Source organism: Phodopus roborovskii, unplaced genomic scaffold (genome assembly GCF_943737965.1).
Source record: "Phodopus roborovskii unplaced genomic scaffold, PHOROB, whole genome shotgun sequence".
NCBI classification, from domain to species: Eukaryota; Metazoa; Chordata; class Mammalia; order Rodentia; family Cricetidae; genus Phodopus; species Phodopus roborovskii.
This window is the reverse complement of record NW_026125027.1, coordinates 48720-61255: the sequence shown is the minus strand read 5'-3', so window position 1 is coordinate 61255 and position 12536 is coordinate 48720. Positions and strand designations below refer to the sequence as shown.

The window sequence follows — 12536 nt, the reverse complement described above, 5'->3', positions numbered from 1 at the left end:
ATTAACAATGAGAAAGCTAGGTGTGGAGGATCAGCTGGTCAAAGTAAGCCTTGGCTACACAGCAAATTTAAGGCTGTTCTGTTCTACATGAAAGCCTGTCTCTAAAACACCTAAGCCTCCAAGTCTCCCAAAACTGATGAAAAGTGAGCAGCAGTTCATAAATTATATGATAAATTTATCTTTTACTTTAAGAGGGGGACCAAGAGAGGATAAAGAAATATATGTCATGAAAGAAGATGAAGTATTTGTGGTAAGGAAGAGGACTTAGGAGATCTGGGGTCAAAAAAGAACAGAGTACAAATATAAATATACATAGATATGTACACATATATAATATACCTGCATATTTACATACATATATGAAAATGTTACAATGCAAACTCAATTTTGTGTGCTAATCAAAAATTATTTTAAAATTTGTATATGTATTTGCTGAGGAGTGAACCTACATATGCAAATGCTAACCATCTATTCTACTGCTGAGTTCCACTCTAGCCCAAAATAAGGTTCAAAAGGAAAATAAGAGAATGTGACTCTTTCATGCCTTATATTTTGTGAGAATGTACAGTAACACTGGTAAATACTTAGCAGTTCACATACTTTAGTGTTTTTATGGCTCGCACTATTTTTTAATCCCAAGAAAAAAAATTAAAAAGTAAAACATTCCTTTTCAAATCATATGTATTCTCAAGGAAGTCTGAAATGACAAGGAAACAAATATGAATTTGTCTACCTTAGTCTCTTCTAGCTCCTTTTTGACATGCGCTGACTAAAATATGATGCAAAATTCTTCAATTTAACTATAATTTATCTGATAGTTTTTTTGCATGTCTCTTAGATACCAAATAGTACTGGAGGCAGCTCTCATTTCAACAGGATACCTGTGATCATGGGATGCTCTTCCCCTCTTCTGTCTAACGTGTTGCTATGGTGCCCTTAAAATGGGGATAGTCTGAGGAACAGAATTTTAAAAATTAACAGTAGCCACATGATATTTTCAAGGCTTGTGTTCTAGGGGGAAGTGAAGAAAGAAGAAATTGGTAAGGTAATTAAAGTCGTTCTAAATGGTGAGGGCATTGAAATGGAAGGCATTAGTAAGCACTGTTCCATAGTGACAAGGAGAACCCTGGGACAAGAAAGGATGGTGAGGACCCTTCAGAATAAGAGTTGTCCTGGAAAAGGCTGTCCTCTGAGATGGTATTTGATCTGAGACTAAACACTCAGAAGACATCTATGTAGAGAACTGGAAGCACAACCTGGAATCCCAGTATTTAGAAGACTAAAACTTTGGGATCATTAGTTTCAAGGCCAGCCTGGGCTACGTGGCAAAACCTATCTTGATTGACTAATTAAAAATGACTAGGGATATGGCTCAGTGGAGACAGCCTAGCATGTATGCAGCCCTTTGATTTGTGGGGTCAATTGCTAGGAGAATGCTACCTGAAGGATGAAATGTGAGGGAAGTTTAGAAGGATGGAGGGGAAGGGAGGGAACAAGGGAGGAAGGGACAACTAACAAAAAATGTAGTTGCTGCTTTCATTGCAAAGGAGAGGAGGCTGGGAAGGTTGTGAGGAACCATCAGCAAGTCTGGAGTAAAGGGAGATGAGAAACCACTGAGGCTTTTAAAGCAAAATAATAACAGCATGAAATCAAAATAGTGTGATGCTGTGCCTTTAAAATCCACACTTAAATTCTTTCTGGGAAATAAATTCTAGCAGAGAGAGATGGAAGCAGAATCCTCAAGTGGGGAGCTCTGTCTGCTGTTGTTGGGGAGCTCTGTCTGCTGGCTGTTGGGGAGCTCTGCTGGCTGTTGGGGAGCTCTGTCTACTGTTGTTGGGGAGCTCTGTCAGCTGTTGAGGAGCTCTGTCTGCTGGCTGTTGTCTAGGTGAAACTAAAAGAGTTCCCAGTGTATCCCAGAGGTAAAAACCAACAAACTTGGTGAGAGAATTAGAACAATGAAATGGTTAATTTCTGAGTGTCCAGCATCTTGTTGTAAGATTGGATTTCTTAATAGTGTGATCATGTTGACACTTATTTAACTCTAATAACTGTTGCCTGTTGTTTTCCATGTAAACATACCACTTTCATAGATTTGTTTGATTTGTTAATGTTTGATAATTTAGAAAAATGCACCAACAAAAACCTATAAATGCTTGGTTTAAAAGAACACTTTATTTTGCCATATACTCCAAATAAGATTTATCATTCTAGAGTTCTGAACTGACTATGTGATGTCTGCTTTCTGATAAATTATTCCTAGCTCTCTCCTTAGGTGCAGTATGTATGGTTTATTGCATAGATTAAAACTGAGCAGAATTCCAGTACACATGTTCATAAGGAGCCGTACACATGGCTAGTCAATGTATACATGGAGTTTTGTGCCCCAGTCCCTAATGTCTTGGCATTGCTTTTATTATGTCTGGATGAAAGGCCACAATGCATTCTTTTACTATTGTAGCTTCAACCAGTTTTTCTTTTTTTAAAGAGCTTGCAATTACCATCATAAAGACTCCTTTCTGGAGAGCTTTCCATAGTGCATTATCATTCCACAAGTCTAATAATAGTGGAATATAAAGATTTTTAAAAGAAATTACTACAATATCTAAAAATGATTTTGAGAACTATAGCTAACTCTATAATGAGAAACACTAAAAGTCTGGATGAAGAGAAACAAAGAAAAACTGCCAAAGTCAGGGCTTTTAGAACTGGTACACGTTGGAGACTATAAATCTGGCCAACAAAAGATACTTTGCAAATCATATGCACCTTTACATTGTCTAAACATAGCTGAAAACCTGTTCTCTGCTTTTGAGAATGCTAATGCTTAGAACTGGTCATTACCTGGCTTTTATGATGGTTTATGGACTTCTGTCTTATATCTGCCTAAAAGCTAATTCTGTGTTTTCTGTGCCATCTTACAGTGGTGTTATCAAGGAGATTGTGTTCCTTTTGGCACTTGGCCCCAGAGCATAGATGGGGGCTGGGGCTCCTGGTCACTATGGGGAGGATGCAGCAGGACTTGCGGGGGAGGCGTCTCTTCTTCCCTAAGACACTGTGACAGTCCAGCGTAAGTAGCTAAAGTAAGCCGGAGCCAACAAAAAGACACAGTTGGAAATGATTCAAAGCTGTGGTTTCACATGTTATCTGTAAAAATGTTTCTCTAGCAAGCCAAGTGCTTGTCTTCAGAAGAAGCAAGAGGTCCAGGAAAGTGGAGGAGCTTTGTTAGACAGACTTTCTTTTCTTCATTTCCCCTTATTGTGTAAGTAAAAATTTAAAAAAAGAAAATGAAAGAGAAAAATCTCAAGCCTTTAAAATAGAAAAGTGCTGTCTGTCTAGATAAGCTAGTAATAATTAGATTTCCTCCTCTAAGACTGCTGAATTATGGATGAATCCAGGCATGGTTTTTGCTACATTACCATTATTCCCTGAAAAAGAAGGGCTTTTCACATGTCGCGGAAAATGATTACTGCCACACTACTATTAAAAGGACCGATGAGAGCGCTTCGGGTTGAAATGCCTCAGTTTGCATCACAAATCACAAAGAAGACAGTGCTGCTATGTGTTAAAGTGGTTTCCATTCACATGCTCCTGTCATCTCCCAGGACTGTTGATGCAGGCCAGCCCACTCCTCTCCTACCACTCTCCAGCCAGAGTCCCTACAGAGCAAGGCCAGCCAAGTCTCTTTCCTCTCCATCCTACAAATGTACAGGTGGACTGTTGTTCTAGTTTACTTTTGGCCTAAGATCCACCTGCTTCTTGGCTGCTGCCTGCTTCCTACCCATTATGTCTAGACCCGAGGTTGAGGACCCTTTTTTTGCTGACTAGTCTTTGGCGAAGAACGATGTTTATGATATCTCTAATCACCCCACCTCCCCCAATCTGGATAAAGGATGGTCTAGTGTAGTTTGTTATTTGTTCTCATTTTAACCCAGGACTCTTAGCTTTCTTCAAATGCCTCATTTCTATTTCTTTTATCTAAAAATATTTTCTTCATAATAGTCCTGAATTCATCTTCCCACTTTGCCCTCCCACCAAACAGAGATTCCTGTTATAATTCATTAACTAGTTATGACTGCCACCATCCCCACAACCTTGTTTTGGTTTCACAAACCTTTTCTCCCAAGATGGTTCAAGCTGATCAATCTGCTGGTCTTCAAAACATATTCCAAATTTACTGATATTAGTGGACCTGATTCCTTTTTAAGCAAGTGCATGAATAATTATGCTAAATTTAACATAGGCTGCTATAAACTAGTATCCCAAAATATGAAGCCTTATGATCAATTAACAGACTCAGATATGTAAGGGAATGACCTTGGACATCTTCTAAGAGGAAGATGTTTTTCACTCAATAATAGTATGTCTGAATGATGGCATATGTTTTTTCCTTAATTCTAAATACTTTAAAGATTAATTTATGAGAGCAAATGCTTGACATTGTACTTTCATTAATTTGGAAATAACAATACAAAGCCATCTCTTTTACCATCTTCCTTTTTAATTTCATGTTTTTAACTTTGTGTTGAAATGAAAATGCATTTTGTGTATTTACGCTGAATTGGATCCATTCCCAGGAAGTCATTGTTATCTCTTTGGTTCCCACCTGGAAGAAAAGATTATAGTTTGTGTTGAATATAATTTAAATGGCTTTTTATTATAGATATGGTTTTTTAAATTATTTATTGAATGTAGTTCTATGCTATGATAATTAAAAATACTAATTTATTTATATTTTCCTGAGACTAGTCTTATAAATTATTTATATGCTGCCATTTTATGTTGAATAACCATACTCATTATTAATTATCATTATTTTAATAATTGATAAAATGCCACAATTAATTTCTTTTTAAAGCAATTTTTGATGTTTTTGTCAAGAAACATATGTAGTCTTAGTGTGATAGATACATTCTAATCACATGTTAAACAAATGTTGTTTCCCAGACCGTCAGGTGGTGGAAAATATTGCCTTGGAGAAAGGAAACGATATCGCTCTTGCAACACAGATGTAAGTAAACCCAAAGTTTGCTATGAATAATTAGCTTACTCGTGTCCTAGGCAGGGAAAGCTTTGAACTTTATGCCCTTTAATCAGAAATCCATGTGTTTAAGGGTCACATGAATTCCCTATAAAGCTAGTCTTAGCACTGTCGTCAATCCCATCAGTAGGCCACGAAGGAAGCTGCAGAAGGGGACAGGTGTCTTCTCCCCAGTGGGAACACCCACACATGCCCTGAATAACCTGGCCTCAACTCCATTCTCTCTGTCACTATGTGTCTTGAGTCCACAAGGCTCAGTCTTACTATGCCCTTCATCATGTTTTCTGTTCCTCACAGTGAGAAGCCTCAGACTCATACATCATCCCTCATCCCTTGGCATCCAGTCCCTCAAGACTCAGCATTATAGTCCTGAATCATGTCCCTGCCACTGGCAACTATGAAAATATTTCTGTGCCCTCAGGAATTCATGATCCATTATCAGCAGAATTTCACTGTTTGACTTCTCTGAATTTCCCTTGTTTTTACTGTGTTAGTTGCATCTCTGTTGCTGTGATGGAACACTCAGAAAAATGATCCTAGGGGGAAAAGTTTTAGTTTACAGCTCCAGAACTGGGACAGCCTGTCTTGGAGAGGAAAACATGGTAGCAGAGCATGAGGCCTGTTCCTTGTGTTTGTACTGGCAAGGTAGAGGCAGAAAGAGAACTGGGTGTTGGGCCGTGTTACAAACCTTCAAAGCCCGCCCCCAAGGAAATACTAGTCCTGAAGCAACACTCCACCTCTTACAGGTTCCGTAATCTTCCCTAATAGTACCTCCAGCTAGAGACCAAGTGTCCAAACACAATCCTCTGGGAGACATTCCATTTAAAAACAACACTTCCCTTCTTGGTTTAATGGAAACCATCCCTCCTTCAAATCCACTCTTTCCTCTGTAGTTCTCAAACTGAGAGCGTCTTGCTTTTCCCCTTGGTCATTGTGGTCATTGTGGACTGGCTCTGGTATTAGATTGACTCTCCTTCTTTGGTTATTTTGTCAGAATCACTCTCTCCCTCCTGTGTAAAACACAGTATTTTATTTTGTAACACTGGAATATTAACAAACTAGCTTCATTCATGTCTTCCAGTCTACTCCTGCCTTAATTCCTTATCAATTCATAAGTGTGTAGATGATTGTCCCTACGTGTCCTCTTCTGGATTTTTCCGTAAGCATACATAACCTCTTTCTGTCTAAAAACAAACAAAAAGCCCTTGCCAGATATTTCAGCCACTTCTTTGCTGCCCTTGGAAAGAAATTCCCCCAAAGGCTTATCTATGTGCACTGAGCTGAGTTCAGAGCTTCATTTTTCCCCCCTGAACTTGCTCTTATGTTTTACTTCCACAGTAACATTGACATGCTCTGACCCAGTCACAGATCCTCCAGCATTTGCTAAACCCAGTGGTTGGTTGTAGTCTTCATCTTCCCACCCAATCACAATATTTGTCTATTCTATTTTATTAGCATTTCTCCTTGTCCTCCTTTGATGGTTCCTGCTCTTTTCTTTGATTTCCTAATGTTAAATTACCCAAGTCTTTGCCCTTGATTCTTTTTCTGTTCTACCAATCCTCATTTTATTTCTGATCTCATCCACTTTCAGTGATTTTGATACTATTATATATAGTTCAGATTCCAAATTTATATGTTTTAGCACAGTTGCTATCTAGTATTTAGTGTATATTAATGCTCTCTGTCAGTCAGTGGGTTTTTTTTTTTTTAACCTCAGATGCCAGTGCCATTGATGAAGTCAAAATTCTAGAGTGTTTGTTTGTCCCCAGCTTTTTCTGTCTCACTGTCTGTACACATCTCATCCCTCAAGAAATTCTGTTGTAATTTGCCTTATAAATACCTCTGGACCAGGCTGGACAGTGGTGGTGCATGGATTTAATTCCAGCACTCAGGAGGCAGAGGCTGGCGGATCTCTGTGAGTTCTAGTCCAGCCTGGTTTACAGAGCAAGTTCCAGGACAGACTCCAAAGCTACAGAAAAACCCTGTCTCCAAAAACCAAAAACCAACCAACCAAACAAGCAAACCCCCTCAGATTTGACACCTTTCACTACTTCTGCCACCCCTGCTCCGGCCTGAGTCCCTGCTGTCTACAGCGGTCAACTGAATAGACTTTGACTTTTATTTTTTGAGGTGCTTGTTACTGAGCCCAGGGCCTTGCACACACTCTACCACTGAGCGTCACCATCCACTCTTTGGTAGCCTCATGTGTTACTTTGCCACCACCAAACACACTCTTCAGTTCCCAGTGTAGGGGGCAGAGTAAGTCGGATTAGTTTTACTCTTTATCACCTTACACCCATTTTTCCTAAGTATGAAATTATTACAAAAGCTAGCAAGAGCTCTACATTGTGACTTCAGTTGCTTCTTTGAACTGATCTTTAGCGGCTTTTTCACCCTTTGCTCCGACTCTGTGGGTCTCCTTACTTAAGCATGCCACTAATGTTCTCTCCTTAGGACTTCTGTTTTGACAGCTCCCTTTGCCTTGTGCGCTTATAGCTCTCCTTCATCTTCACTCAACTGTTTCCTTCTCAATTATGCCTATCCTGAATACTGTACTTAAAATTGTAAGCATCGCTGCTCCTCTATTTTTCTCTCCTTTTAATACACCCACTTATCATATTTTATTCTGCTAAACAGATCTCAGAGTAATTACATGTATCTTCATTATAAGACTGTAGTGCAAACCCAGGGACAGATATTGGGGTTCAAGTTGAAGATCAGAAAAGCAGAGCAGCCAAGTCACTATGGAGTTCTTACCTCTACCAAGGCTCAGACCAAAGGGGTGGGGTGGGGGGCCCTGTCCTCAGAGTGACTGCGGACTGCAATGTTCTTCACCAAACCTCAGACTGCCCTATGTTCCTCTCTAGTGCTGGGATTAAAGGCATGTACCACCACCGCCCAGCTTCTATGGCTAATTAGTGTGGCTGCTGGGATTTAAAGTGTATGCTACCACTTCCTGGCCTCTATGGCTGACTAGTGTGGCTAGCTTTGCATTCTGATCTTCAGGAAAGCTTTATTTGTTAGATCATAAACAAAATATCACAGCATAAGACGTTTCATGTTACTAGCACTATTTAGTCCCTTAAATTGACTGCCTGATATATATGTTCAAAAAACTGCTTAAATGCAAGAGGTCACAACAGAGAATAATAACAATACACTGACAAAAGTCATATGTTATAAAAGTATGTGGAATTGGCACATAGCTCATTAGGAATTTAAGGTTTCGTCTCCACAGAGAGACCTGAAAGGCAAAGACAGTTGGCCAGAGAATAACTAGTCGTGATAAAAGCATTCTCGGTAAAAGCAGGATGAAGTGCAAGGTCAGTTTGTATTTAGTTACTATTTAGAAGCCACTGAAAGAGGTATAGAGTTTGGTTTCGGATATGAGCAGGTTGGAGAAAGACAAGGGTAAATCATAGCTCAAGGAATTTAATGACTAAAGTGCTGAGACAGAGGCTCTCTACAAGGACTGAAAGCCTAATCTAAAGAGGGCTATTGGGGAGAAAATTGGAAACTGACTTTTAAAAAGCCATAAAAGTAAAACCAAAACCCAAATCAAAACAAAATAAGATGAGTATAATAGGAAAAGTAGAGTGAGTTGGGTAGAAGTTGAGATCAGAAAGAAATGTATTTGAATTGATGACGTAACAAAGTGAGCACATTCTCAGTGATGACAAGTTTAGAGGTGGTGAGAAGAGGGCATTCCCAAACGAGTGGAGACAGAGCAGTGGGAAGAACTTCACAGCTATTAAGACTGATGTGAATGTCGAAGACACTCGGGATGACACCAGAACCTGGTGTATAGGGTGAGACTCTCTCAATTCTCATATGCCTCAATCTCTCATTTGTTAACTGATTTAGATTAATGACACCAACATCAGTAGAATAGAGATTTTATACAAGGATAGACGTGAAGACCTGCCATTGTGTCAGACAACAGGCAGGAGTATAAAACTCAAACCCATTTCCCAGTTCACTACTGCTTCTAATATCATATAATTGAAGGAGTGAATATACAATAGTATAGGCATTGTTCAGTATGAGTACTGTATGTTAGGAAACAGAACATGAAAAAAATGACAGACATCATTGTCTGTACTCATGACTGATTTAGAAGCTCAAACTATAGAATGTAGTATTGGTATGCTGGCATTTCTATTACTGTTTTTTCCTTTTATTTTGACTTTTATTGAATCATGGTGCATACATAATTAATCATGTTTCTTTATTAGTACTGGCCCTACCAATTCAGAACTTGAAGTAATCGAGTTACCATACTAAACTTTTTTTCTATTTATTAAAATGAATAGACTTGTCTGGAAATAACTTGTGGCAGGGACTAACTTTAAGCTCACGGACCCTAGTCTGACAGCTGGGGAACCAGCATAGGACTAAACCAGCCCCCTGAATGTGGGTGTCAGTTAGGAGGACTAGGCAGTCTATAGGGCCTTTGACGGTGGAGTATTTATCCTAGTGCATGAATGGACTTTGGGGGCCCATTCCCTATGGAGGGATATTTTTTCAGCCTAGATACACTGGGGAGTGCCTAGGCCCTGCTCCAAAAGATGTTACAGACTTTGATGATCCCTCCTGGAAGGCCTCACCCTCCCTAGGGAGTGGATGGGGAGTGGAATGGAGGGGGTCAGTGGGCAGCATGGGAGGGAGAGGGAACTGGGATTGATATGTAAAATAAGATTGTTTCTAATTTAAATAAAATGTATAAAAATATTTAAAGTTTCTAGAATATATAATATTGACCAGAAGTTTCTAAAAGAACTTGATTCAAGTTCTGAAAATGCCTCATATATCTACTGTCAAGCATGGGAGCCACTGACACTAACCCAGTTAACTAATGAGATTTGATGTGCAATGCGGCAGGGTAACAGAAGAACAGAAACTTCTGCTTAAATTTGAACAGTCATATATGACTAGTGACAGCCATGTTGGTCCATACAGAGCTGGCATTTACCTGTGCAACAGAAAATCATTGTAAAAATTATACCTGTTATACATAACTTTCAAAGCAAATATATGTGGTTTCATTTAAAAAATATAATTGGCCTTTTGTATATGTGGGTTTCATATTGGCCTATTCAGCCAAATCAAAAACAAATTTTAAAAAGTGAGTCTATTTTGAATATGTAAAAAATTATTCTTGTGATTTTTTCTTGTGCATAAGTTATTGCAATTACTTACTTTATATATAATAGGCATTATAAGTAATCTAGACATGTTTTAAACTGTATGAGAGTATATGTACCATAAGTCACATCCAAATACTATACCATGTTTATAACTACAGAATCCATGACCCTTGGTGTCTGTAGTAAGAGTAACAAAAAGTGGGTCATTGAAATGCTCAGAGAACTTTTGACCTGATAATATTCACAGGCGAAAAGAGATCAAATTGTCTCATGATCCCTTCTGAAAAAGGAGATAACACAAAAGTTATTCCAATGGACTTTGCTCCCTCAATGAGTTTTATTTTATTTGTTATGATTATTTATCCATTAATTTTCTGCCAGGAAGCTATTTACTTATCTTTAAATCAGTCACTAGTAAATAGAATAGATGTATTATAATTCATTTACATTGCCTCCGATTTACTTCTAATGGAGGGTTTAGGGATCACCTCTCCTGAGAAGTAGATTCCTAAGCAGACTGTCAGAGTTCTGTTAAGAAGAAATTGGGAAATTGGGAAATAGATACTGTGTAAAGCACAGCTACTCACCTGTGAACTCTTTTAAGTACTGACATTAACAATTGAAGTAACAATTATGCAAGTAATAGAAGTAGCAGATACTAAATTTTACAGAATGCTTAAATGTATACTCATTTTATTATTACAATCATCTTCTCTATTTGGACTAAAAAGAGTCCTCAAACATCTCACTAGTGTGTTGGCTTGGGGTAATTAAGATCCCATTCTTTCAATTTAAATTTAGAAGAACTATGACGAAGATAAACTATTGGTATGATCTGTTCTCTTATAGCCTTGTTTTTTTGTAGAACCAATTAGCTCGACGGCAGGTGAGCTTAAGCAGGAGTAGTTTTAATCCCTACTACATCTTTTCCTTTTGCATGTGCTCGGAGTCAGAGTCCTTATATGTTTCTGCTTGTTCTTCTATGTTGGCCTCTTGACTCTGTAGCTCAATAGTCTTGACTCTTCCATATTAGCTCATTTCAACTTTTCAGATAAGAAAGTCATATTTCATTTTTAGGAATTTTCATATTTGAGAAAATGAATTGTCTTTGGATTATATGTCTCCAAGCTGGGTTTTAAAACGCTATCATTTTTACCATGCAGTTTTGTGAAAGAGATTTCCAGAATTAAGTATCATATTATATAAAACAAAAACTCCTATGCATAAAAAAATCTACCAAAAGGGGAAAGACTCTATTTTATAGGACAGAATTTAGTATGAAATCATGAAAGATGAGTTGATTGTAGCAAGATTAAGTAAGATAAATAAGAATTCATTGTGTTCCTATTAGCAAAACCTTATTACTATAGGATTATTAGAAGACTATCATGCGTGTCCTTTAACTTAGCATTATAATAGAAAGTGGAAAATCCAGGGAACTCTCCAGCTATGTGTATTTAATAGGTGCTGCTTGAATTCTTTCTGGGGCACACAACCTATTCAATATAGCTTGTCAATTTCCCATATTATGCAGAATTCTTGCTCATTCTCTTCTTGTGTACCAAAGTTTGTAAATGCACAATAGTTTACATGTTAACTTTTCATATACTGCTCAGGTTTCTGACTTAAAAGAGATTAAAGAATAGACTTTTATCAGGCCAGCCTCATTTCATACTACATGTTTATATAATTCACTCTTATGTACATCATATTTTATGACCTTATAAATGATATCTGAGTGAAATGCTTCCAATTAGTTAGAATTAAATAGTTAACAACTAGAAAACCTTTTATGAGCAATTTTGACTTGGTCATTTGTGAGCCAAAAGCTTTCCTGAGACTTAAGTATGAATAATACAAATTATAAATTCAAATGGTCCTGGAAAAAATTTTTTAAATCAAAACCCAAAATTAATGTCAACCAGTCAAAGAGCAGGAGAACATGGATTCTTTTGTTTTGTTTTTGTTTTTGGAGATGGTCTCAATCCATAGCCCAGGCTGGCCTGAAACGCAACTTGTGTATCCTCAATTGGCTTTGAATTGTTGGCAATTATCCCAAGTGCTGCAATTGAAAATGTGAGTCACCACATTTAGCAGCAAAGTCATTGTGTATTTATTTAGAGATTAAACCACTATGTGCTAGATTAATGCTGTTCTGCTGAGCTGTGATATATATCCCCAGCCCTCAAAGTGCTTTATTCTCATGACTAAGCATGCTCTATGCTTTCTAAACTTTTTGCTAAGAATATACATTATAATATAAAGTGGAAAACCTAGGGGGGCAGCTGACCCATGTCTGTTTAATAGATGCTGCTTGAATTATTTCTATGGTGCACATCCTATTTAATATA

General features: G+C 37.9%; 1 protein-coding gene across 1 annotated transcript in view; it reads left to right on the top strand.

The window, feature by feature from the left end:
* LOC127230067 (A disintegrin and metalloproteinase with thrombospondin motifs 6-like) overlaps positions 1 to 12536 on the top strand; it is a gene marked incomplete at its 5' end in the record, with an annotated part of 78149 nt that overhangs the window by 19851 nt on the left and 45762 nt on the right. Inside the window, 2 exons of the mRNA XM_051195583.1 lie at positions 2922 to 3067; positions 4945 to 5008. Coding sequence (XP_051051540.1) covers positions 2922 to 3067; positions 4945 to 5008 — 210 coding nt within the window. The remainder of the gene's footprint in view (positions 1 to 2921; positions 3068 to 4944; positions 5009 to 12536) is intronic.